A 24,594-nucleotide genomic window follows, 5' to 3' on the forward strand; every position below is an offset into this window, starting at 1 on the left:
AATATTCACCGAAAACATACGTTTAAACTAAACGATAAAGGAGAGAAACGAGAAAAAGGAACAAGGCCAGGAAGGAAACGCAGGACATCGGGCGATTAGCGTGGGTAAGTCTGGGGGCGTTTATTGGAGCTGGATGGCAATGACAGGGCGAAGACTACAAGGTTTTCCGTGCTCACAGCTTCGTGCTCCGAGCTCCGTGTCCTTTTTGCTATCTTCAATTTTTTACCTACCATTATGCTGGACTGTGTCTTTGGGGGCAGAAGTCGTGTAGGAATTATTTACGAGTCCCTTCGCCGACGACAAATTGGAATCTGTTTTTGTTGTCGTCCTTGTTGTTGCCGCTGCACCGTTTTGGGCCACGTTTGTGAGCCGTTCGACTAACGTCTGTTTGCGGCCCGTTGCACTCAGTCCGAGGGCTCTTAGCCGCGTCCTCAGCTCGGTCAGCGTGAGTCGCGTGATATCTGGGATGGTAATGATAGTGGGCGATGGGGCAGAGGCGCATTAGGGGCGTGCCGAAAATAGAAAATGATGAAATAAAAAAAGAGATACGAAAAAGAAATTAAAAAAAATTTCCATCAAAGCCAGGGGCTTGGCCTGGCCCAGTGAAGGTGAAAAAGTGTGAAGTTTCTCGGCCGGCACTGGCCCTTTTCCCCTTTATCATGAATCAAAAAGCAAGCAAGGCCCAGGAGGAGTGGGTGGAGTCCTGGAAGCCAAGGAGCTGCTCTCCCACAAAAAGCGCAGTAAAAATGATGGCACGTGCAGTTAACGCCGAAAAAATGCACATAAAAAGGCAAGTCGAAAATGTGTTTAACAAAATAAAAAATACATCAGGCAGAACACCGACGTTGAGCACAGAATGGTGGAAAAATGTTGATGGAGAGGCCCAGGCACGCTCGAAGACAAAGCTGCAAAAACAAAAAGGAGCCTCCGGTTCGTCACAACGATTGCGTTTTTTATCAGACCAGGAAGGACACGCACACACAAATGAGGGAAGTGAGGAGGTGGGATGGGCGATAGCCGTAGGCCATCAAACGGAATGCAGGAACATTAAATTTAATGCTATTGTCATCGTCAAAATTAACACAATGAATGGCAAGAGGAGGCTTCGGTTTGATTGCCTCAAACATGACGAGTATGATAAAATGGGATTCAGGGTGCAGAACTCCAAAGAAATAATATTTTAAACAGAACCAACAAATATAGGCTGAGCTTTGATAAATATATTAGTTAATCAAAAGCAAATATATCTCTAAATAGCTATATTTGATAAAATATTATAAATCATCCAAGTGCTTGCAATGGCTCCCTCTTGAAGTACACAAATCCTTATTTAGCATAAATATTTACTAACCACCAGCAAATAATCCTATTCCGTTTCATCTCCCTGCTCCCTGGCATCCTTTTCGGCTGATTAATGTGGCCACAGTGGAAATAAGCGCCAGCTAAGCGGATGAAAGCTTCTCGAACCCCGAACACATTATTTAAATTAAGCAAGAAAGAATTTTCCAAAGCACTCAGCTCGGCAAAAACAAGGGAAAACCAAACATGGAATGAAATTGCAGAAACTTTGAAAGGGGAAATATGCGTAAGCCGAGGGCAAACAGGCCCCATAAACCCGCACATTTGGCCATTCGTAAAGCATCGATGCTCCTTTAAGCTCATAAAATATTTATGAAATTGCAGGACAGGACAAAATCTTGTAAAATATCTTGTTTTATGCGACTCTTTATTTCGGTGGCGGCTTGTTTATTTATTCGCCAGTCGGGAGAGGGTAGTCGGGGCATAAAATCTCTGATTTTCTCAGCCGTGTTATTACGCCCAGAATCGATTTGTGCCTTCACAATGGAAATAATTGTCATGTTGTGTTCCGCTGAGATTTCTTTGGAAAATTTTAGAACAATTAAGTTTGAAGCACGTCTTGGAGATACAGAAACACTTTTCAGCTTTAGCCCGGCAGGTATCCACTTAATTAATGGAAGAAGGCCGTGGAAAGCGGAGAGTTTGGCGGAAAACTCAACAAGCTCGCGCTCGAGCTCGAGAGGGTGAAATTTTTGTGTATTTTTCGCGCACAGAGAAGGAAAACCGCAACCTCAACCGCTTTGCGGCTATTGTGTTTTTGCATTGTGCTTAGGCTTTTTAATATTTTAGCCGGGTTTGTTTTGTATTTTATGCCCGCGTGTTCGGTTCACCTTGATCTCATTCCAGGGGCTGTGCGCCATGAGCCAGAGGCAACTGCGGAGTTTGCACAATAATCCCAAAACTGCGGGCAAAGACAAACAACGGCCGCAAAAGTGCAGAGATGCAGGCGAAACTTCAATGCAACTTGGTCGAGTGTCTGGCGCACACAAGTAGGCAATGCTTTTTTTCCTTCAGTTTTTTTTGTGATGCTGGCAAAGGACACTTCGCAGGACTTTGCAGCAGAGGCGAAGGCAAAGACGCGGCATATAGGAAATATTTATGACCAAGAGCACTTCGCCGCATACGGCGTACAAGGAGCGTCGTACAAGAAATCTTTTTTTAGGCTTCACATTAAAAATTGAAATGATCTATAAAGGCAGCGTGGCGAGGTCACAGAATATGGAATGCCTTGCATTCGGCTAATGCATTTGTCGTGTCTAGGATATTATTTAATATTTAACTAGTAAAATTTCAATCAAGTGGTTGGCTTTCCTTTTATGATGATGGCTTCAAACCCTTTCGTTTATACACCTTCATTTTAGTAATGTTGAAAATTAAAGTCCTTCTCCAATAAATCAATACATCTTGCACTTCATAAATACGGTTTTAAACAAACAATGAACTGTTGAAATTCTCTTTGATGTATTCCCTTCGGCATGAGCCTTCGAGGAGGTCTGCTCCTCACCTTAAACCCTAGACGCACCGAGCGGAAATTGTGTTTTCCCCACAGCACTGATTGCCTCTGTAAGCATCTACTGTGTGGCATGTAATTCCCGGCTCCGTTGGGGAACAAGACAAGAACCTCGAACGCCTCGGTGAACTCTTTAAGCACTTCACATGGCGACAACGAGGACGATGGGGCCGTCGAGTGGCGGCGACACTTTGAGTAGTCTGCCCTGGTATGGGGCATGGACCCTGAGCCTCAAGGGCTCCTCCGGCCATCCGCCCACTTGGCTGCTCATTAAACAGATAACGCCTTCGCCATATGGTAGCATCGTGTGTGTACATTTTTAGACGCCACGAGCCAATTTAATTAATTGCACAAACTTTACGCAAATTAAATGTCAAGCCACGTTTATATTATATGTCACTTGCAGCAACCGACACGCCAGCAAAGGACTGAGTAGCCCTATTGGATTGTAACCCTCCGGGTCCGGCACATTTTGCACGTCAAAATAGGCTCCGGACAGAGTCACAGCCTCTGCTATGGCGGCACGATGGGCAACGGATACTTTCGAACGTCACAAACGTCGTCGTCGTCACGTCAGCGGGACAAGCGGTAAGTTATGATATTTTCAACAAAAAGTGCACTTTTCAAAAATAAAACAGAAAAAATCCTACTTTTTAAACAGCTGGTAGTTGGCGAGAGAATAAAATCCCTCTTTAAAACAGTTTCCAGCCTCCCTTTATTCAATTTAAAGTTCATAAATTCTGATCAGGCCCGGGGCTATGCAGTTCCTTGTTTATTTTCTTAGTGTAACCAGAATTGTGGGTCAAGTCTCCGGGGCTAGGAAAAGCCAATAAAATATCCTTTTGAGCTGGACATATGTGGGGGGAATGGAAAGGGATTTCTTCCGGACAAGCCATAAAAGTTGTTCTAGTTCCCTGGCTCCCTGCATCTGTTTCTCTAATCAGCCTTCACTGGACATCGATATTTATGTCATGCGGTTTGGTGGTTGGGTGGTTAGGACCCAACACATTTTCTCGGGGTGATAAATGTTTGCCCCAGACGGAGGGGTTAAGAAGTCAGCCATTTAATTTTGACTTGACTGGCTGTGACTTGACTCGGAAATTTACTCATAAAGTCTCCTGTTTAATGAACTGGGAAGTGATTCGCTATGAAAACCAAAAAGATAAATTGAAATTTTAGTGACGAAAGTGATTTTGAAGGTGTTGGCTAGAATTTGAAATTCAAATCTTTCTGTGCAAGATTTCCCTTTAAAAGTCAAAAATTCAGTCAAACAACCGCCATTGTTTCCAAAAAACGAGAACAAATACAGCAGCTCGTGTTCTCCAGAGTAAGAAAACAAAAAGTCCCCTTAAAAGTTTGAAGCGCTAACCCAAGACCAAAAAGCAGAATCATGATGAAACTTTTCGGCTGACAAGAGGTGGAAAATTAATTCGCTGGGATTTTTCCCAAGCATAATTAGGGACGGCAAACTTGGCCCAAGGTGGCCTTTTTTCAACGAGTTTTAAATCGAATTGATTTGCAAAGTTAATTGGCGGCGCGGAAAAAAGATAGACGAAGGTGGCAAAGGGACGTCCATCAGAAATGGAACACTTTGCCAATTAATTAAATGAACGCCAAGCCAAATTGAGGCCGCAACTGGACATGGCGGAGGAATGGCAATTAAAAATGCCAGTGGCGCCGGGAGGGGCAACACGAGATGGATAAATTCTGGAATAGATGGCTGGGGCGGAGTCCTCCGAGCCACACCATGCATTTATTCAGTGTGAGGGCGGTGGGATAGTTTGCAGGCGTGGCACCAACCGGCCACTCAAATTCCAATCTGCTGCCATCGAAGAGGGAACTGCATAATCCCAAAAACGAATCCTGGCGAGGGTAGCCCGTCGCCAATAAAGGGGGATTTTCCTTTTCAAAAGTGTGGACATGTCACAATATGTTTTTGTTAATAAATTTTTAGAAAACTATTTTCGATAAATTTCTAACAAAGATTCTTTGTAATTAAAGAACATAACTTTTCTAAAACTTTTAATAGTTTCAGCGAGACAACTCCGAGATATCTTTTAAAAGTTGTGTGACTTTGAGACTTGGTAATCACACTTTTAATTGAACTTGAAACTTTCAGGGAAAGTGTTACTTAATTGGAAGCATATTATTCGGTATTCATCAAAGTTTGCCTATTTTTCTTCAATAATAATTTTTAAAGCCCCTTTTTCCGACCCATGGCTTAAAGTGCACCTCGTTGTGTGAGGAAATTTGTTCGTTTCTGGCAGCTACCGAAAAACACTACATCAACACAGGGGCTACCCGACCATAAGTTATCCCCCTTGGCCTGGTCCAAAAATTGAATTGTTCCCGGCTCGCAGCAGAAAGTCGTGCTTTGTTTTCCCCCATTTTCCTCCGATAGTTTGGCGCTCTTGTTGCAAACGCACATAGAGGCTCTGCTATTTTTTCGGGGGCTCCGACAGGCAGTCGCTTCATTTGCATATAGAATGGGTGTTCCGAGAGGCGATAATGTATCGACAGGCTTTTGGAGCCAACTCGAGGATGAAGGATGAGTAACCGGCAAGGCGGGTAGGGGCGCGGAAGTGTACACATAAAGATGTTAAAGATACATTGGTGATACGATGACCATTTTTTGGCCACTGGCTGGTGTAAACAAATCGATTTATGCATACATATACGGCGGTGGACAGATGGGCACAAGGGGCGTGGCACAGGCTTAACTGTCAGCAGGCCGTCGAACATGGCCAACATTTAGTCACGTACCGATGGAACTCTGAATTTTTATTGAAATGGCTATATAAGGGAATGTCTTTGTAAAACTGCACTGGGAAAATATTAGTTCAAAATACTATATAAGAAAAGTTTGTTTAAAAATTTAAGAGATCTACTGAATAAACCTCCGTTGTTTTAAAATCTATTAAAAATAATCTATAGTTTTGTTTCAAAATATAGCTCTTTTCATAAAACATTTCTCGCAGTGCCCCAACGGAAGACAGATGTGTGTTGGTGTTTTTGTGCAAGTGTGCAGGTGTCGGATGTATTTATGTGACGGTGTCAGCACTACGTGTTGGGCATACTTCTCTGGTACTTTTCTTTGGGCCCACTTAGTCTTATTTTGGGTTGACATCCAACTCACCTGAAAATATAGGAGAAAGGGTAAAATAGATCATTAGATATCTCGTTAGGACGCTGTAATGGCGAACAAAAGTGAACAAATTCTCATTGCCATCTTCCGGGCCATAAACTTTCTACTGCCGTTCGATGTTCATTAAAAAAGTTTGAAGTACACTTCGGCATGCCGAAACTCTCGGGAAAAAACAGAAACATACATCCAGGACGATTGGCAGCTAAACTTTCACAAATTTAATTTCAAGGCATAAAAATAGGGGGAAAGGCAGTGAGCGAAAATAGAGACAGGATAGCCTCGAACAATTTACCAATTAGAATGTGGAAAAAGTTTTTTTCGCCGGCAGACACTGTAAAGCACAAAATAATTGCATTTTTCGCCCCACCACCGCCTGCGGTTTATGACGACGACTGCCGGCCTGACTGTATAATAAATATTTTACACTAAATTGCACAATGAGTATAAAAATTGGGGCTGGGGCGGAGGAAATCGGAGGCAAAGGAGCTTAAATGAAGCGAAACGAGCCAGATGAGTGGGGCGCTACAAATTGCCGCTGAATGTGTGCAAATGATGGCTGCTGAAGAAAAGTAGGAGGAAAACTGCGGAAAATGAAGCAAGAGTTGAGACAATTTCCGTCACAAAGAATGAGCGTCAGAGATGTTCCGGTTTCCGAATCCAATTTCATTTGGCGCCCATAAGTATGCTTTGGAGATTTTAAATCGTCTTTTGCAGTGGAAATGCCGAAAGAGAATGTCTCGTTTAGAAACTGGAAGGAAAAGCAATACAAAATGCCAAGCCTACGTGTCAAATGCACTGTTGGAACAGGAAAAAGGCGTAACGAGCGAATATCACTTTCTCTACTACCTCTTTCGCTCTCAGCCCGATAAACATCCTTTAAATAACGAAATTGAGACTGACAATGTCTACCGAAGCGGATAACATTTCCAACGGCTCGTGTCTCCCCTGTCGGCTTGATTCTGCAGCCAGCTTCCATCATCTGTCTGATTAGCTGCATAGATTTTCCAGTGCACATCCAATTGATTAATGCCGTGTACAAATTGACAAGCGAACAGAACACAGAACAAGTTACAGTCTGGCAGGCTAATGTTTGCCGGAGCGCCCCCACCCACTCGCAGGCCGCAGGAGAATTGTGATTCATTCATATGTCCATACATTGCATGTCTGACGGATGGATAAGCCAAGTACTCGAGTCAATTTGCATAAAGTTAGTACACAGGCACACCCACTTTCCTTTCTATTAGTCTGACTGGCTTTTGCTTTTGCTTTAAAAGCAAATATTTGATGTTTTCTTAAACTCGTATTGTGCTTATCAAGAGCCTTTAAATGGGGCATAGTGTAAAAATCAAAATAATTTAAAATCTTACTATCTGTAATACAAGTATAACTATAAAGGAAAGTCTACTCTTCTTTGTTTAGGTCTGTCTGTGCTATTTGCGTGCTTTTAAGGTACATACATTCGATAGCCTAAATGGGCACTACTATTATTTTGACCGCAGCTGTATGTATTTAATATTTTCCTCAATCATATTGTATTTGTGAAAGATTTCCCTTTCTCTTTGAACATAATGAGAAGGACTCAAATAATTTAAAAAAGGGGTCTAGTCTTTAATTCCAGTAGCAGTTGACATATAGTGCTCATACTTTCTATTAGAGTGGGACTTACAATACTTTGTTTCCTGTCCCTTAAAATCAAATATTTAATATTCCTAAACTTGTATTGTACTTTTCAAGGACTGGACTCTTGTTTTGGCCAAAGTCTCTTACTCTTGGAGCACTCAATATATAGTTGCTCAATAAATATAATGCATGTTAGCATACAGGTACCACATATTTCCTTTTATGTATTAATCTGTAGAGTACTTTTGTTTTTATCCTTCTAAGCAAATATTTAATATTCCTTAACTCCTACGAGTTTAAGACTCAGAAGACTCATCTTAAAGTCCTTTCAAAGATTTTCATCTTTGACATAATATAAATCTTTAAATAATTACAAATGAAATGCAAAGCTTCTTTAGCATTGAAGATACAGGCACACCATAAACATTTTTATATATCTGTGAATTACTTTTGCTTTTGTGCTTTTTACTGAAATGATTTTATGAATGTAGTAAGAATTTCCCTAAACTTGCATTGTACTTGCCAAAAACTGCACTTTCCCTTTTGAGAAAATGTAAAATATCAGAATAATGTAAACAAAAAGTTATCAAAAAGTGCATAATTTTAATATGTATGCATCTCCATGGATTGCTTATGAACTGCGACTCCTAGAGCACTTTCTCCGACTTTGTCAAAACCATCTGGCTCGGGGATTGCATAACAAGATGTCAACCTTTTTTCGCAAGCAGTGCGAAAATAATTCCGAGTAAAGAACTTTTTATATCCTCCTCGTATATGTTTGCATGCATGTTATGTGTCAAAACACCGTAAACAAGTTTGCAATTCTCTCAAAAGACGGAGAAAAAATGGCTAAAAAAGGATGAGGAAACAAAGCAAAGCAATAGTACATACTAAGTTGGCTTTTATGGAGTCAGAGCCAGGATGGGGAAAGGCGGAAAAGCCAAAGACTAAAATAGTGGCGGAAGGCATATGTTTTAATTATTGTTGGGTTGCACTTGCTGAATTCCTTCAGCAAGTAAAGAAACTAAAGAAAAACATGAACTTTGAGTGGAAGACTTCAGTCCTCGGATGGGAGATGCAAGCGGAGTGGCAGCTATTAATTCCCGGGATGAGTTGGGTTCCCCGACATTTTGAAGAGGGGCTGAAAGCTCGTGACGAGGGCTCATGTTTCGCTTAAGATTTAGGATCTTAAGATACACATCAACTATAAATAGTAGTGGGGCAGCTTTGGAATATTTGTCCCAATTTAAAAATTCTCATTTCCATTTCAGTGCATTTTCAATATGCACTTTGAAATATTTGCTCTGCTCTGTTTCCTCCTGCCTTTGAATTGCTTTCCTTTTTTTATTAAAGAACTGCCGGAAAAACGAAAGAATAAATAAAATGTGGAAATCGATGGACAGGCGGAGGAAAAATCTGAGTCGCCATTGAAAATATGCGGGGAGGACTGTCAATTGCAACTCACGTTGCAAATGCATTAGTTGGTCCGCCTTTGCCGGGCTACTTGCAACTGCAAATTGGCCTGATGCTTTGTTTTTGCTTCCATTTTTTTCGCTTTCGAGTAACGCAATTCGCATTCTGGACTGTGTCTCTGGAACACGTCTTCATATAAAGCATTCCGCTGGAGGATTTAATTTGATAGTGCCAGCGGGAGGAATTCCAGGGGTCAGGGGTCCTGGTCCTGCGTGGCTCAAGTATGAAGCTTTTCAGTTCAAGGGATCATCTGGGGTGCACGAGTGTAATTCGTATCAATTTATGCAGGACGTGATGCTGCCTCTGATGTGGGATAGATTGGCTGGAATGTTACAATCCCAATGAAAGCAACACAGAGTATAGCTGGGTTCTGAGCTGGAAGTGATTGGCTAAGAGCATGGGGCTAGAAGCGTAAGTTTTCTGCGGACGTCATTAATTTTTAACGAACCTTCAATGGAGATACTCTGAAAAAAGCCTTAGTCTCTTCTATGCTAAATAAATTAAACAAAATAGTAAAAAAAACTGCCATTTCACTATTACTTCATCTGTGCTGTCATTCAACTCTGGGCCCGCGGAAAAAGCCATTTAAAATATTACCCAAAAGCCATCTCTAGTCACAGTTGAGTTGTTTCATTACACCCATGCTAAAACAAAAAACTCACTATTTTCACGGCAAAAAAGCTATATTTTGGATTTATAAAAATAAAAGTTCTTTGGTGGGCACTGCACTCGGCAATGAAAAGGTCCGAACGAGTAAAAATTATTTCATGGGTCACGCTGGCTGAGCACCGGAGCACCCGAGAGCTGGAAAACGTGGAATGTGGCAAGAGCCGGGAACCCAAAACAAAAGGCGTCAAAACAGGAAGCTCACTCCCGGCCAAAATCCAAATCAAAAGCCCGAGCCATGCGTGCATGGAAACCGATTCAGCCGCAGCGGGAAATTAAAAGGGGAAAACGCTGCAAGGGTCACGTGCGTGGGCTTCGGTCACATGTCACAACATTAAAAAGTCATTTCGGTTTTGGCCAAAAACTCAAATTCGATGGCGAGGGAGGGGTTTGGGTAGTCTGCTGGCTGCCGTTTCTTTTGCCACCGGAGTCCACGCTATTTGCATCCATTTGACGGCTTTTCCGCGCTTCACTGCCTCAGAGTCTCGCTCTTCCACTTGTCCGCCCCTAGTGCGTCAAGACCACACTGAAAAAAATTGTACTGTTTTTCTCGAGGTCTGTATGTGAAAACTTTTAATTGAGAATTCTTGCTAAAGTTGTAGAACCGCGCTCAAAATAGTATCTATGGTGACATACCATGATGGGGAAGAGTGTTGCAAGCTTTGGGTTTTGTGTTTTATGATGAGCGACTCACTTGCATCCGCTCGAGTTACTTGATTACAAGTGAGCAACGCATTTCCGGCGGCTTTGTTGTTGTGCGACAAGCGGAGAGCGGCTCGCAGATTCCAGCCCTCAGCCCTCACTCCCTAGTCCCCGAACATCCAAACTAGGTGACGCTTCTCCCCGATGACGAAATTCCACCTGCCAACAGCAGCAGCAGTGGCAGTGGCGGCAACGTTAAAAGTTCAACCGAGTCAAAGCAGTGGGGGAGTGGCGGGAAACTGAGTACTTGGGGCTCCGTAGTTCACTTGAGTTCATTGCTGGGGCCCGAAAGCCAGACCCAAGCCCATCAGACGACCCCTGCCATTGGTAGCTCTTTGTTTTGCATTATTCACGAGCATTGCCACATGGCGGGGCACAGTGTGTTGCGAGGTGAGGAGAGAAAACTAGGGGAAATCTTCAGTGGATAGTGGATAATTAAATTACTTTAAAAGTTGACATAATAACTGGACCAATAATGTAACTAAAATCAAATTAGTTTTTAATATTTGATGGCTATCTACCAACAATAGCCATTATCCCACTGTACCTTGGCTTTAACAGCTTATTCCACAGAGTTAAACAATCCCAACTCATTTGTCATTCAAAGGCACCAACTCAGCAGGGAGAGTGAAGGAAAAGGGTTTTACAAAGGAAAGTGGTCCCACAACCTTTCACCTTCCACCCGAAAATACAAAAAGAAGGACTCCTGGTGGGGATTACAAATTCGAATTTGATGGTGCGGCAATCGTCATCTCACCAGCTGTTGTCGCAACTTCGGATCGACTCGATAATGAGCCCAGTTTGCCACTGGTTTCTGCTTTAATTGAGCGCCAAATTACTTTTCACTTTGCCATTGCGATTAAACATGAAAATTTCATTAAGGCTGTGTGGCCCAGCTAGGGTGGCCATAAAGGCAACAACGTAAGCTCACAAATGTTTGAAACTTGAGACTCCAAATTGCTTCATTGTTGCTTCAGTGGCACAGTGACAGAAAAGTAAACACCATTACAGGTCCACTCGAAATTAAATTACTAGTAGTAATACAGGTAGAAATAACAATAATTTGAAAGGAGACATTAATGGAGGAATTATGGCACATGCTCTAGTACCTGGCTTTGAACTAAAAAATATTAATCGGGGATCCAGCTCTATTATTTCTCCCACAACTGTAGGGGTGCTGGGGTGGGCAGCATGCCACTGAAAAGGGTTAACAAAATAATAAACAAATGAGCAGCGTCGGCAGCGAAGTCGGCGTCGGCAGAGCAGCAGCTGCGCAGTCGCGGCGACGGCGGCGCCTGCGCTTAGCTGCTGGAATGTTCAGTCAGCGGCGAGACGTAAAAGCGGTAACAACAGGTGAAAACCGAAGAGCGGAGTGAAAAACAAGAACGAGTGGAAGGCCTAAAACGGCGAAAAGAAGTGAGAGAAAAACCGCGCACAGGCCGCCCCTTTTTTTTGGCCATTTCATGGACAATAAACCCATTTTGCATTAACCACAAAAATCAACAAACTGTGCAGAGGCGGCGCCGTCAATAGAAAGCATTCAAGTGGGCTAAAACGGGCGGTGGTCGATGGGGCGGGGGAGTGTGGCAAATGGCTCAGAAGACGAATGGATGTTGTTATTTACGCAGTGAAGATGTGGCCCACTAACCCAAGCCAAGCAACAATGGCTAACGCGTGTTCTTGAGGTGGTCGGGGTACCACCCTGAGTCAATATTTTCGATAAACGGACGACAACCTTCCCATTAGCAGCAGCCTGGAGGAATCAGTGCGTGGACCATTTATCTAAATGGCATTAATGATTTAAGGAATTCATTTGTCATTTGAGTTGACATTCTTCAGACTGCTGGCCATGCCAATAAAATTAAGCATTAATTAGGCCAAGTCTGTGATAGGAGAACGATTTATTCCTTTAAATAGCAAAACTAAAGGCCCACAAAACTGAATAAATAATATTTGAAATATTAAATAATCAGAGTCTGTCGAGTGGCTTGCAAATCATTCATTACAGAAATATTCGTGATTTATGACCTCTGGGAAAAATAACTCTGTGCAAACTCTGTTTATGACCGAAAATAGTGTGCAGTGCGGCTTCCCATTTCCACTCCCGATGATGGAGAGGACTGCGGAAAATGGCAAACTTATTTGTCCACTCATTGACATTGCCCGGAGCCAAGTCGCCGCTTAATTTATGTCCCCAGCCGCATAGGAGGAGGGGTTTGCGTGCATAAGCCAGAAATGCAATTTGCGGGCAACCGCAGGGGCAGAAGCAGAAATTGATTTAGCATTTATTTCCATCTCCGTGGCACAGTACCTCCGTTGACCTACCAGCAGCACTGCGGCAGCAAAAAGTTTCCGAAAATGTCATTCCAAATGTCGCAAGCCCTCCCTGCCATCCCGACCCGCCGTCATCTTCCTATGCCAAATTATTTCGACAGGTTTCTCTCGGCCCATTCGCAGTTCGGCAATACTAGTTGGCCGGCAGCTGGAAGGGGTCGCCCCTGTATAACAATACGCTCTGATTATTCCAGCCGTGCCGAATTTGTTCTTCTATTTAATATTAATTCTATTTTCACAATTGGAAGCCCATTGTGAGCCGGCCTGTGTGAAAATGCCGATTGCAAATGATTTTATGTGCTTATATTGTTTTATTGCCATTTTCAGTTTATGCTCCGGTGCTCCGGTGCTGGCCGGGTCTGCATCTGCTTTTCATGTAAATCGGCGTTTGGTGGTTTGTAGGTTTGCTGCTCGCTGGCTTGCCAGTTTGCTTGTTTTTTCACCCAATAGATATCTGTGTTAATTAATTTGGTGCTGTCATGCGAGTTTTGCCATTTCCATTTTGGCACGAACGTGTTCATTTCATTGCAGTTTCTATTTTTTCAGCCATAATTTAATTAGCTGATCTTCAATAAATTTCAGAGAGCGAACTTCTTTGTGTCGATGTTTACCCATTAACTTTGGGCTTATTTGCGTGTGTTTTTTTGTAAGGCATGCTAAATAATTTTCTGAATTTTAATCAACCTTTTTTCCATTGTTTATTCAAAGCTTTTATGGTCATTGCAGTGGTTTTTTGTGCTTGTGTTTATTTTAATGGAATAGCGCGTTGAAAATCGCTCGCTAATCGCACGAAAATCGCATTTGACTTTTTTCTGCCGCGTTCGCCCTTGGCAGATGTTTCACAAAAGTGAGAAATTAAACGCAGCGCGTGTCCTATTTAAAACAAAGCTTTAAGTTTAAACAAAACAAAAAACACACACGTGACTGGAAAAGCAAACTGAAATTGTAATTTTTTATGCGTTAAGGAGCTCGAGAATGTTTATAACTCGTCGTCAGTCATAAAGTGGCATTAAAAGCAATTAACAAGAGTCTTTATAACTCGTATTAAGAACACATTGTTCTGTACTGCGGGGAGCCATTAAAAGCCAAGTCCTCAAGACAAATTAATTTAAGGGAAATAAGAGCGGAAAAGTGATTCCGTTTTGTTGTAAAATAATACGAGAAAACAAAGTGAGTTTTTATCCTGGTACACAGTGTTGACATTTGCCTAATTAACTTTTAAGTGAAATAGAAGGCAGTCTCCTACAAAACAAAGGAGAAATGGCACTTACATTAACCTTAGTGGGGCTTCAAAAATGCCTGTTTGTGTTCTTTCTACCCCATATGTATGGCTAAAGCCAAAAAGGCTATGAAAAAGAAAAACTATTTGAAAATGGCATACATATGAACATTTGAAAAATAATAGTATTCTTATACCTTGCCACATCTGACCTATTTTGATAATTGATTCAATAAATATTTGTTTCTATCTTTTGTTTATGAAAATTTTAAAAGAATATACCCATGTGATTCTCAAAACTTTTCCCCAGTCTAATGTAGGTATTTCAACCATAAAACCCACATTTTAACCTTTATTTTGAGTGCATGGAAAAGCGAATAAGGCCAGGCCAGTGCTTAGCAGTTGGCAGGAGGAGAGCTCAGCACTTTCTGGCTCTTTATTTTTTATTTTTATGTGAGCTCTCCGCACCATAAACTGAGGCCTCGACCAGGCGCCGCTGTGAACCGATGTTGAAACAAGGACGAATGGCAGCAGGAGAGCCTGTAGACGGGAGCCGGGAGCCTGTAGGCTGGCTAGAATGCCGACGCCAGGAAGGCGCGCCGGATCCTCCGGCCTCGGCTCAATCCCCGCCGCTCAGTTAAACATTAGTTGGCAACATTTGCAATTGTAATGGCTGGCATCTAAAATGCAACCATCCGGTAAAATGTGCTGAGGTGGCGCTCCACCTTCCCCTTGGAAAGACAGGAGCAGTCGACGGGGCCATCGCAATTAACACAGATACATCGCAGAGGAGCACTGGGGAGGAGTCCGGGGAAGAGGCCTCCACAAGCACCGAACTTTGGGTACTAGAAAGTATTTGTTGGGTGCAAATTATGCAGAGATTAAAGAAAAAGTTTCTCAAGGCTGGGAGAAGCACAGGTAGTTGTCACTTGTCTGGGTGCTTACATAGACCATATGGATGGTCAAGGCTATGACAGTTTTAATATAAAGTTATATCTAAGTCTGTAATGGATGTTACATTCCTTAAACTATTGAATTTGGCTTGTATTATCTAGAAATAGCCATTTTTGACACCATTCCTTCAAATATAATGGCCGAAATAAAACAATAAAAAACAAATTCCAGTTAAAGCAATGACGTATGGCCCAAGGAAATTGCGTCCATTTTATGAGCCATTGGCATCTGTCCGGCAGTTGAATTAAGCCCCAGGGGTAATTCGAGAGACGTAAACATTAGTTCTTTCTGCGAACTGGCACTGCAATCATTCATTCGAGCGCAACTGGAAAGTAGACGACCTACAGACTCCCTCGTCCGCTCTATAAAAGTCAAACAATTTTACGAGCCAGCAGAAACAGAAAGTTTGCTCGGCGAAGCGTTTGAGCCAAAGGACTATTTGCTTACTACCTTTCAGCACCACTCGCCACCTGCCACCCGCCACCATCCTTGGCTCCAGGAGCTTTGACTGATTGAGGGAAAATTGCTTAGCCATCAGCTTTTTTTCTACCTGAGCTGCCAAATGAAGCGTGAGATCCGCGGCATCTGTGACTTGGTGTTCGGCTGCTCTCAAGTTCTGGGCGAAATGCCACAGAAGCCAGAAAAGCCATTTGCCATTTGTAAATGGAAAACGTCTGGCGAGGATTGGCAGATGGATTGCCAAATTCGCAGCTGTACTCGGAGGGGTTGGGAAATTCCGAATAGTATTGAGTTATTGCTTATGCATCTCCCTAGGGCACCGGATTCATCATAACACTCTAAGAAATTTCCATTCCAGCTATTAAAATCAAGATTTTATTAGGCAAAGTGCTAATAATTTTTATGTGTTTCTTCAGCAGCAAGGACGGCTATAGCTACCAGCACAACTACGTGGACCGGGTGCGTTTAGAGGACACCACCGGCGGACACCACCACCAGCAGACCAACCACGACCCTCGGTGTCCCCAGTTGAGAGCCGCCGGCTGGCGACATACCCACAAATCCGTTTCGCATCTCGACTTGGCCACCAGCTGCCATGAAGCAGCTAGTTCTGGCTTAGGTCGCCATCCGCACCACCAGTCGCACCAGCACCTGCCGCAGCAGAGCCACAGCCACCACCACCTGCAGCACTCACACTCCCACTCGCACTCGCACCATCCACACGCCCAGCCCCACTGGACCCAGTGCCGGGTGGGCGTGGCCGGTGGCGGAACCGGAAGCGGGAACGGGCAGCTGAGGAACGCCCGCTCGCTGGACTACACGCAGCTGGAGCGGGAGGAGAACGGCTTGGACATCGCCGAGTTCTATTGGCGCTTCGATGCGGAAGCTCCGCTAGAGCAAGTCGACAGCTACGCGGGTGAGTGGCGGCCTTCGGGTGGCAGGCAACCACTGGGCCATAACGGGTGATTGAGCCGTCATAGGAAGCTTGTTGGGAATATTGGCTCCGTGTTCCCTTCTTAAATATCAAACATGCAACTCAATTAGTTTGTTAGAGATGCCGCTTGCGAGCTCTATTACTATTTAATTCTTCTACGTGTCTGTTTTTTTATAGTTCTTTCAATTAACGACAAATTCGAGTCCGCTGAAGCCGCTAGGGAAGCGGGAGAAGCCCCCGAACCAAGCACCACCGTCTCGGCAACCAAGGCAACCACCAACACAACCACTGCAGCCGCCACTCTGCTCGACATTCTGGGCAGCGAGTCGTGCAGCTTGAGAAGATCCCGCAGCTTGGCCGTAATACGTGAGGAGACGTTTAGCGATTTGCAAATCGGATCGGCAAACAGCAGTCGGCGCCGATCGCAGCTAATACCCCGTGCTCGGCTGGTAAGCCGTGGCTTTTTCCGTGAATCGCCCAGGTGAGTCACACAACACTGAACTATAAAACTAAATATTTTGTATTTGGGAAAGAGTAGCAAACTCTGTGTTATGGTTGTGAGCTAACTTTCGCAAATATGCAACTTTCGGTATTTGTTTTCAAAATTCCCAGCAACACCTGTTCGCTTAAACTTTAAACAAAGTCCTAAATAAATCAATAACTTAAACTTTTGGAGCTTGCATGAATAGTTTCGGCCATTATTTTGCGACATTTAAAAATCAATATCGGAAAAATAAATGCTAAAGCCTTCAAAATAATGTCTTTAAGGGCAATTAAAAGAGGCTTGAGCTCCGCCCGAGCAAATCTTTGCTTTGCTGTCGAGTGTTTAAAGTCCAGAAAATCACGCATACGCCGTGTTGGGCTGGATCTGCTCGGTCGTTCAGTCGTTGAGCGACGCTCGCCACAAACTCAACAGGTCTCGCAGCGCAGGTTTTGCTCTTAACGTTTCGTGAGCCGCCGGCCAAATTGTTGCGGTCGGTTTGTTGTTTTCCGTTTGTGCTGTTCGCGGTTTTGCCTGCGCGGAGTTACCTTTGTCGACTGGTCAGGGTCAACATCCGAGGTCATTGTTGCATTATTCTGAGCCGAATACCGCGCACCGGTGGCTGCGGTTTTCCAATTAAGCCTAGCCCTGATTTGTGACAACTGCAGAGTCACAGCGATCGAACTTTTAATCGCGTTGCGTAAGAGCACTTACTCTTGATGAGCTTTTTAATTTAATCGAGTTTAGGTTTTGTTTCTCACTCACAGTTTAATTAAAATCGCAAAAGTTTGTTGTTTGTCTATTTTTGTTAGCCAACTGGATATGAGTTGTGCGCGACAGCGAGCTGGAAAAGCTCTTAGTCCTCTGCCACTCATCCAGCCATTAGCACACACGTTATCCCGCGCATCCTGACAATGACAGCTGCATTCGTCGCAATTGCCTCCCCTTTGCCCATTCTGCAGCTAGTCCCTGGCCACATATCCGAGTGCCTGCCACTCGCATTCCCTTCCACCCGGTTTTTATTTAATTTTCCGCAAATCGTCGCGTCAAGTGCCCGGGTAAGCTCTCCATCCGAGCCCCACCTCCGGTGCACCTGGCGACTGAAACTGATCCGGGCCAACGGGAATACTTTCAAAGCCCTCTCCCTAGGGCCTCAACATAAGCTGTTTGGAATTACAAAACGATAAAGAACCCATTGATAGCAATCAAGGAATACTACACCTATTTATCCAAACCATAATATAACTATCTTCTCACATTCGTGTGCAACATTGCGTGTGGAAGCATCCTTTTTGCAAACCAAACAATTCCAGTAATTTGACAGGCCATTCAAGACGACTGCTGCACCTGGACCCTCGTCACTCGTTGACTTACTTAATTCATGTTTGCTTTCACAACTCTATCAATCACCTGTCGCAGTTAGGGTTTCCCATTTTTTCAGCAGTTAAATGACAAACAAGAACATTCGCAGTCGAGCACCCGACTTTCCCGTCTCGGTTTGCGTTCCGCTTGCTCGTTTGATTTGTGCGAGTGGAGTGGATTGATTGATTGAGACATTGTCGTCACATGACTGAAGGCCGGCTGAGTGGGAGATGAGCAGTCATCAGCCCAGAGCCGCAATCAGAGGCTGTAATTTCATTTTGATAGGCAAATGCGAAACAATAGCGTCATTAACCAGCCCATCCTCCCATCAACAGGTTGAACGGCAAGGCGAGTCAGACGACCTCCTCGGTGGGTGAGCAGTTGTCGGCGGATCAGCAGCCGGCGGATGAGGTCCAAAGCCAGAGAAGTAGCAACCCAGCCACTTGCGATTCGCATCAGCTGCAGCACCGCACGCAGCCAGCCCAAAGCCAGCAGCGACAATCCCGCGAATCGCGTGACTTTGATGTCTACTACGATAATCTGAAACGCTTGGACGCCTTGGCTCTGGGACTGGGCGAGCCACTGCATCCTTGGCATAACGACAAGAGCGATTTGGAGAGCTTGAACTCGGACTACTTCAAGAACTCCCTGCACCAAAACCACCTGGACCAGCAGCAGCCGTCCTCCCTGGAGCTGGATGCCCTCGAACAGGTGGCAGTTAGTCTACTGAAGGAGCGCCCGAGGATCTATCAGTCCAGGAGACAGCAGCAGCGCAGGAACAATAGCCACTCCAACTGCCTGCAACGGCATCTGGACACGGGTGGTGAGTCCTGCCCAGAACACAGCCAGAGTAGCGTATTCCCCGAGACCACAACCAGCAACTCCGACGACCAAACGGATAGTCCCTCGCTCTCGGAACAGGAATACGATTTGACCCACATAGAAGAGATCTATCACCAGGGCTCAAAGGTGGAGGAAAGCTACGAACTGATAAGCCTAACCACCACTGCCAGGACACGGTTCGAAAGCAGCGAAGGCGAAGAAGAAGACATAAATCAGGAGGAAGAGGAGGAGGCGGTTGCCACGCCGACCGAACCACCAGCCAGCGACAGCGACAGCACTTTGAGGCAAGCCGACAACGAGCAGTTGGACAAGCTAATAGCCTACGACTCGGTGTACCTCTCCTCCGAGGACAGTTCTGATTGCACTCTAATTGGCGAAAGTTGCGAGTCCTTCGAGCAGAGAACTTTCACCAGCTGCGGTGAGAGCGGGGAGTTGGAGACCCGCAGCTTGTTACACATCTCCATAGAGGACACGGTTTATGAGCCGCAGGCTAAGCAGCACAAGAAGGCCAACGACAAGGAGGAACCGGCGGCTCCTCCCCTAGTAGCCACAGCCAAGGTCGAGGCTCAAATCTTCACACAGGTCCTGAAGGTGGAACACACGCCGAAGCCAAAGATCCTTTCGGTGGTGGAAAAGCGGAAACTCAAACAGGAGGAAGTACGGCAGCAGCCTCCGGAGCTGAAGCGCCAGGCCACCGACTCGTTCGTCATTAGCAACCCCAAATCCAATCTCGCCGAGAACCAGTTTCACAGCCTGCCAGATGTTAATATCGGAGTGAGCCTCAAGGTCTGCGAGAATATAGACAAAGAGCTGAGGTCCTCGTACAACCAGCAGAGGCAGCAGCAGCGGAAGGAAGCCAAGAGGGAGCAGCAGCAGGTGACCCGGGCCGAGACTTACGATTCCATCAGACGCTTCGGAAGGGCTCACCAGAAGGCCAGGCAGCGGGAGTACCAGGAACGGGAGAGGGAGCGCGAACGGGAAGCCCAGCAGGAAAAGGAAAAGGATAAGGAAAGGGAGAGAGAAAAGCCAAAGATAAACAAGGAATTCCCCGTGCAGGAGCGACAAATTGAAGTCAAGGAGGCGTCAAAGACTCGTGACTTAATCAAAGAAAAAGAGGAGGTGCGCCAGCCAGAGGAAGACGAACCGCTACCACCACCTCCGCCACCTCTGACAGAAGAATCCTTGCAACAAGAATCCTTGAAGAAGGTTGAGCCGCTAGAGGAAGAAGAGGATACTCTATCCGTTTCAATATCGCAACCGGAACAACCAAAGGAGGCGCCCGTCATCGAGGTGGCCAATTTCAGCAAGCTAATCGAGCGTCGTGCCCAGGAAATCCGTGAACGCCACGAGCAGAACACCGACAAACAATCGCCACAAGAGTCATTCCAGATTATTGTCACCGACGCCCAGAACAATATCATCCAAAAGGAGGCTATCCAGGAGGGCCCCAGCAAGGCCAACCCGAAAGGCAGCTCAAACGCCCAAACTTTTAGCCCGACTCAGCGGTCCCTCCGCCGCTCCGTGAGCTCGTCGAGTGGCAAGCCACTGGAGCACCGCATTCTCAGCTCCGGTTCACAAATTTACAAAGCCCGGCCCGTCAAGGTTTTGGCAACCTCCGCCTACGGAGACTCGAGCTTCTCGCGCGGGAAGATGTCGCGTCCTCAGATACTGCACGTTGTGGATGGCCGAGGGAGTGGCGCGAATGGTGGTGGAGCAGGCGGCCCCCTGCGGAGGAGAAGCAGTGCCAGGAGCTTAGCGAGCACAATTAGTGCCAATGGCGGGGAAGTGGCAACCGAGTATCTGCAGAAAGTGGATGCAGTCCGATGCTATTGGAACAAGCTGGCAGGCAATGAACCGGAAACTTTGAAAGCCGAGCTCCCTGCCAAGGAAAATCAGGGAGGGATTCATTTCCAGCTGGGTGGGGAGACAACCACCATTCACAGCACAGAGAAGTCCCCGCCAGCAAACAATGATTTCTGCAGCATGATGCCACCACCGTCAATAGAGATTGTGGAACTGGGCGATGGCTCGCAAAAGGCCACTATTGTGAAGGCAGCTCCGGAGCAGGACCAGGAGCAGGACGACGACCCAGGGCAGTTCGATCACATCCGGTACAAAGTTCTGAAGTCACAGCAGTTGATAAGGAGCAACATCCTGGCCACCCGCAACAAAAAGGAGGCCCAGTTCGATGGCTTGATTCAGTACCTGCAGGAGTACAGTTTCCAGGAGCTGCTGAGCAACAACAATGTGGTCATCGTGGAGCCCGTAAGGACCAAAATCGAGAGACCCTTGCAGGTGGGAATCGGCACTGGGTCCTCGGCAACAGCCACTGCTCCGCCAAAGCCACCGAGAGTCGTCAATGCCACTGGTTCCCAGCCACGAAAGACTCGCCAGAGACAGCTGGGAGGAGCTGCTGCCAAGAGGCACTTCTTCTACCAACCCGTGAGGGTTAACCGCGAACTCTATGAAGATGAGCTCCCAGACCCAGATACCGTGCGCAACGTTCGCCGTTTCTTCGAGCAGAACGTGCTGCCCACTCCCGGCCAGGGACTACTGGTGCAGTCACAGCAAAAGTTCGGAGGATCCGCATGCCAACTGAGTCCCAAAAGCCGGAGGGCTAGGGGCTACCGATACCTGACCATAGACACCAGCTACGGCAGCGAGGAGCAACCCAAGGGCATGGAGCTTCTCGAGGAGCACAAGGCCAAGCACTGGGACAACGCCAGTCTGTCCAGTGGCATTTCCAGCGGAGACCTGAGCTCACCCTGTGGCGAGTACCTTCATCAAGAGTCTCCGGTAATGGCCTGCAAGGATGTTCACGTCCAGGACGTGGTCCGCAGGCACAACAGCAATGCAGCCAATGCCAAGGCGAGAGCCAAGTTCGCCAGCCGACGCACCTGGGCAGGTCCCGGAGGACCTGGTGCAAATGAATCTCTCTATCGGCAGATTTATGAAAACCATTTGGGCCTAGCCGAGCAGCAGGAGGAGAACGGAGAGCTTCTGGAGGAGGAGGACGACGAGCAGGATGACCAGTACGAGGACGAGGTGGAGCAGGATATGTGCGACAACTATTACATCAGCAATGTGAGTACACAAGGAACATTTTAGACCTAGAAGTAGACCCCTCCGAATACTAAACTCTATTTGGATATCTTATCAAATAATTCTTTAGAAAATACCGAGCCACTTGAGATAAAGTGATTAGAGAGAAACTTGAAATAATACCTGATAGTGTTTAGTTTATAGATAAATGTTTTTTAATATACTTCTTGATAATAGCATTAGAATACTCTCTGGTTTACAGTAGACTATTTTACTCAGTGTAGTCCTTAGGGTGCGGCCTTTTGCGTGTGGCTTTATGGACCATTAGCTTTTGATGTGAGTCCGTCGGCTAATCTCTTCCCTTCTTCCTTTAGGACGTGCTGGCCAAGATAAGGGAGTGCGGCTCAACTGTCACCTACTACGGGGGACAGGTCCTGGAGAAGACCGCAACCACCCACCCTGCGCCGCCCACGAAGGCCACTCAGCCCCAGGCGGTCAACGGAACCCGTTCTCGGATTCGTCAAATCGAGTCCTGCAATGTGTGCCTGCCAAGCGAGAGATGCCAGCATCGATTGCAATCCAAGCAGTTGACAGCCGAGCAGCAGCAGGACTCCTATCAAGGTAGGAATGCCCATAGAGATGTGGAGAGTAAAAACGGATATTAATTGCCTTTTACACAGAAGATAATTTATATTTTGAACATAATTAATTACTTCTAAATATATAAATTTCTTAGATTTACTTTTTTTAAAGATACTATACTGCATGACTTATATCTGATACTACTCTATTCTCCGCACAGGCATCAAGTTCAAGCTGGTCAAGTCCAACAGTTGTAGCAGCCGTCTCGAGTTGGCCGGGACCGGAGGCGATGAGGTCACACCCGATTGCGAAGTGGTGCGCAAAATGGTTCACCACTTCGAGGCGAGCCAAACGGCTGCCGGCGATGCCCAGCTAACCATCAACAGCCAGAGCCAGATAATGTCGGGAAAAGCGCCCGAGGAGGTCCCGCGACGCCAAGTGACAGTAAATAATCACATCAATGTGCTCGGGGACGCGACCCTCGATCTTGAGACGGCTGAAAACTCTGATGGCCAGAGGCAGGATAATGGTTATGTTGTGGACGAAGAAACTCTGTCAGCGCCCACATACGAGAGCCAGGCCATGAACATACGCCTCGACGTGGCCGACAATAAAAACCTGCAGCAGGCCACTGCCAACAAAGTTCGCCGCAATAAAAATGTGGACTTGGCCTATACGCTAGTTAAAACAAATCCTCCCAGGGGCAAGGCCATCGAAGCCCCGAGCCAGAAAATTGGAAAACAGCACCGAGAGGTGGAGGAGAACGTCGAGCCCAGAAGTGTCAAGCCGGGAGCCACATCCTCAACACACAGCAGACCCCAAATCGTAGTGCCCGTGGAGATACACCCGCAGGTGAACAATAACAGTCAGCCCCCGGTGGCTGCCCCCACTCCAGTTGCCACAGTTTCTCCAGTGGCCCCGGAACGCCGTTTGAGCAACGCGAGCAGCAGCAACTCGGTGGTGGACAAGAGCGTAGTCCGTCACTATGTGGCGAACGACAGAAGCATCTACGAGCGGCGCAAGTACGACGAGATAGAGTTCGAGGAGTTCGAGGTTTACGACCCAAGCAAAGAGGTTCCGTCCGAGGAGGGACAGCCGGAGAAGCCAGCCACGGATGCCGAGCTTTACGACAGCCTGGACGACAAGATGTAACCGAAACCAATGCTCAAGTGGGGCGTGGGTTGAGGCATAAGTGCATGAATGGAAATCAACTCATTGTTACCATTGTTACCCGTATCGTTAGCCTAGTTTAGCTTTACAGGTAAAGCCAAAAGATTACGCAATAAACTATCCAAAGTATGAATTATTATTATCTAAACCTAATGCGAGAAACCATACATTGCTCCACGCCTTGTCCAGCTGTACATTATAAATTTATGGTAAATAAATATGCAATTTATTTAACGAGCTGTGACAGCTGTCGTCCGATTATTCATTATGCATTTAATGTGCGAAAGCCAATTACATCCCTCGCTGTTTTATTAGAGCGACTATCCTTCAGTGTTTATGGCAAAGTGCAGTGAAATGAGCCACCACAGCGGCCGCTAATTGGTTAAACTAATCTTTGATTAATCGATAATTCATAGGCATCTGCGGTGCAAAGTATAAAACAAGAAAAGAAAGCTAACTTCGGGCGGAACCGAAGTTAATATACCCTTGCAGCTAAAACCGGATATATATCACAAACATCGGATATAGTTGGCGGATCCTTATGATTACGTCATAATAAAACCAATTAATTACAATAAAAAATCTAAAAGAAAGTCCCAAGCTTCTACCTTCAAATATACGAAAGTTGATATTTCTACCAAGTACCATTTCCGATCGTTCAGATATATGGCAGCTATAGGATATAGTCGACCGATCCTAATGAAATTTGGTAGGTTGGATCAACTGACCAAAAATAGAA

General features: G+C 45.7%; 2 protein-coding genes across 20 annotated transcripts in view; one reads left to right on the plus strand and one right to left on the minus strand.

The window, feature by feature from the left end:
* MCU (mitochondrial calcium uniporter) overlaps positions 1-24,594 on the minus strand; it is a 43,731-nt gene that overhangs the window by 5,052 nt on the left and 14,085 nt on the right. Inside the window, exon 4 of one of the 11 annotated variants that reach the window (XM_070279636.1) lies at positions 231-461. The exons of the other annotated variants lie outside the window; for them this stretch is intronic. Within the exon in view, the coding sequence (XP_070135737.1) occupies positions 231-461 (231 nt within the window). The remainder of the gene's footprint in view (positions 1-230; positions 462-24,594) is intronic. 11 annotated transcript variants of the gene reach the window in all.
* On the plus strand, positions 84-23,988 carry jv (javelin). 9 transcript variants are annotated; one of them, XM_070279624.1, is made up of 8 exons: positions 1,880-2,152; positions 2,206-2,348; positions 3,276-3,457; positions 15,858-16,357; positions 16,553-16,856; positions 18,554-22,145; positions 22,478-22,724; positions 22,906-23,988. In XM_070279624.1, exons 3-8 carry the CDS (start codon positions 3,396-3,398, stop codon positions 23,835-23,837), a joined length of 5,637 nt encoding a protein of 1,878 aa, XP_070135725.1. In that variant the 5' UTR covers positions 1,880-2,152; positions 2,206-2,348; positions 3,276-3,395; the 3' UTR covers positions 23,838-23,988. The 9 variants fall into 9 exon arrangements, 7 of the variants coding, with proteins under 7 accessions (XP_070135728.1, XP_070135725.1, XP_070135724.1 ...); XM_070279625.1 differs by having other exon boundaries at positions 1,883-1,957; XM_070279627.1 differs by lacking the exons at positions 1,880-2,152; positions 2,206-2,348 and adding an exon at positions 84-104.

Source organism: Drosophila bipectinata, chromosome 3L (assembly GCF_030179905.1).
Source record: "Drosophila bipectinata strain 14024-0381.07 chromosome 3L, DbipHiC1v2, whole genome shotgun sequence".
Lineage (NCBI taxonomy): Eukaryota > Metazoa > Arthropoda > Insecta > Diptera > Drosophilidae > Drosophila > Drosophila bipectinata.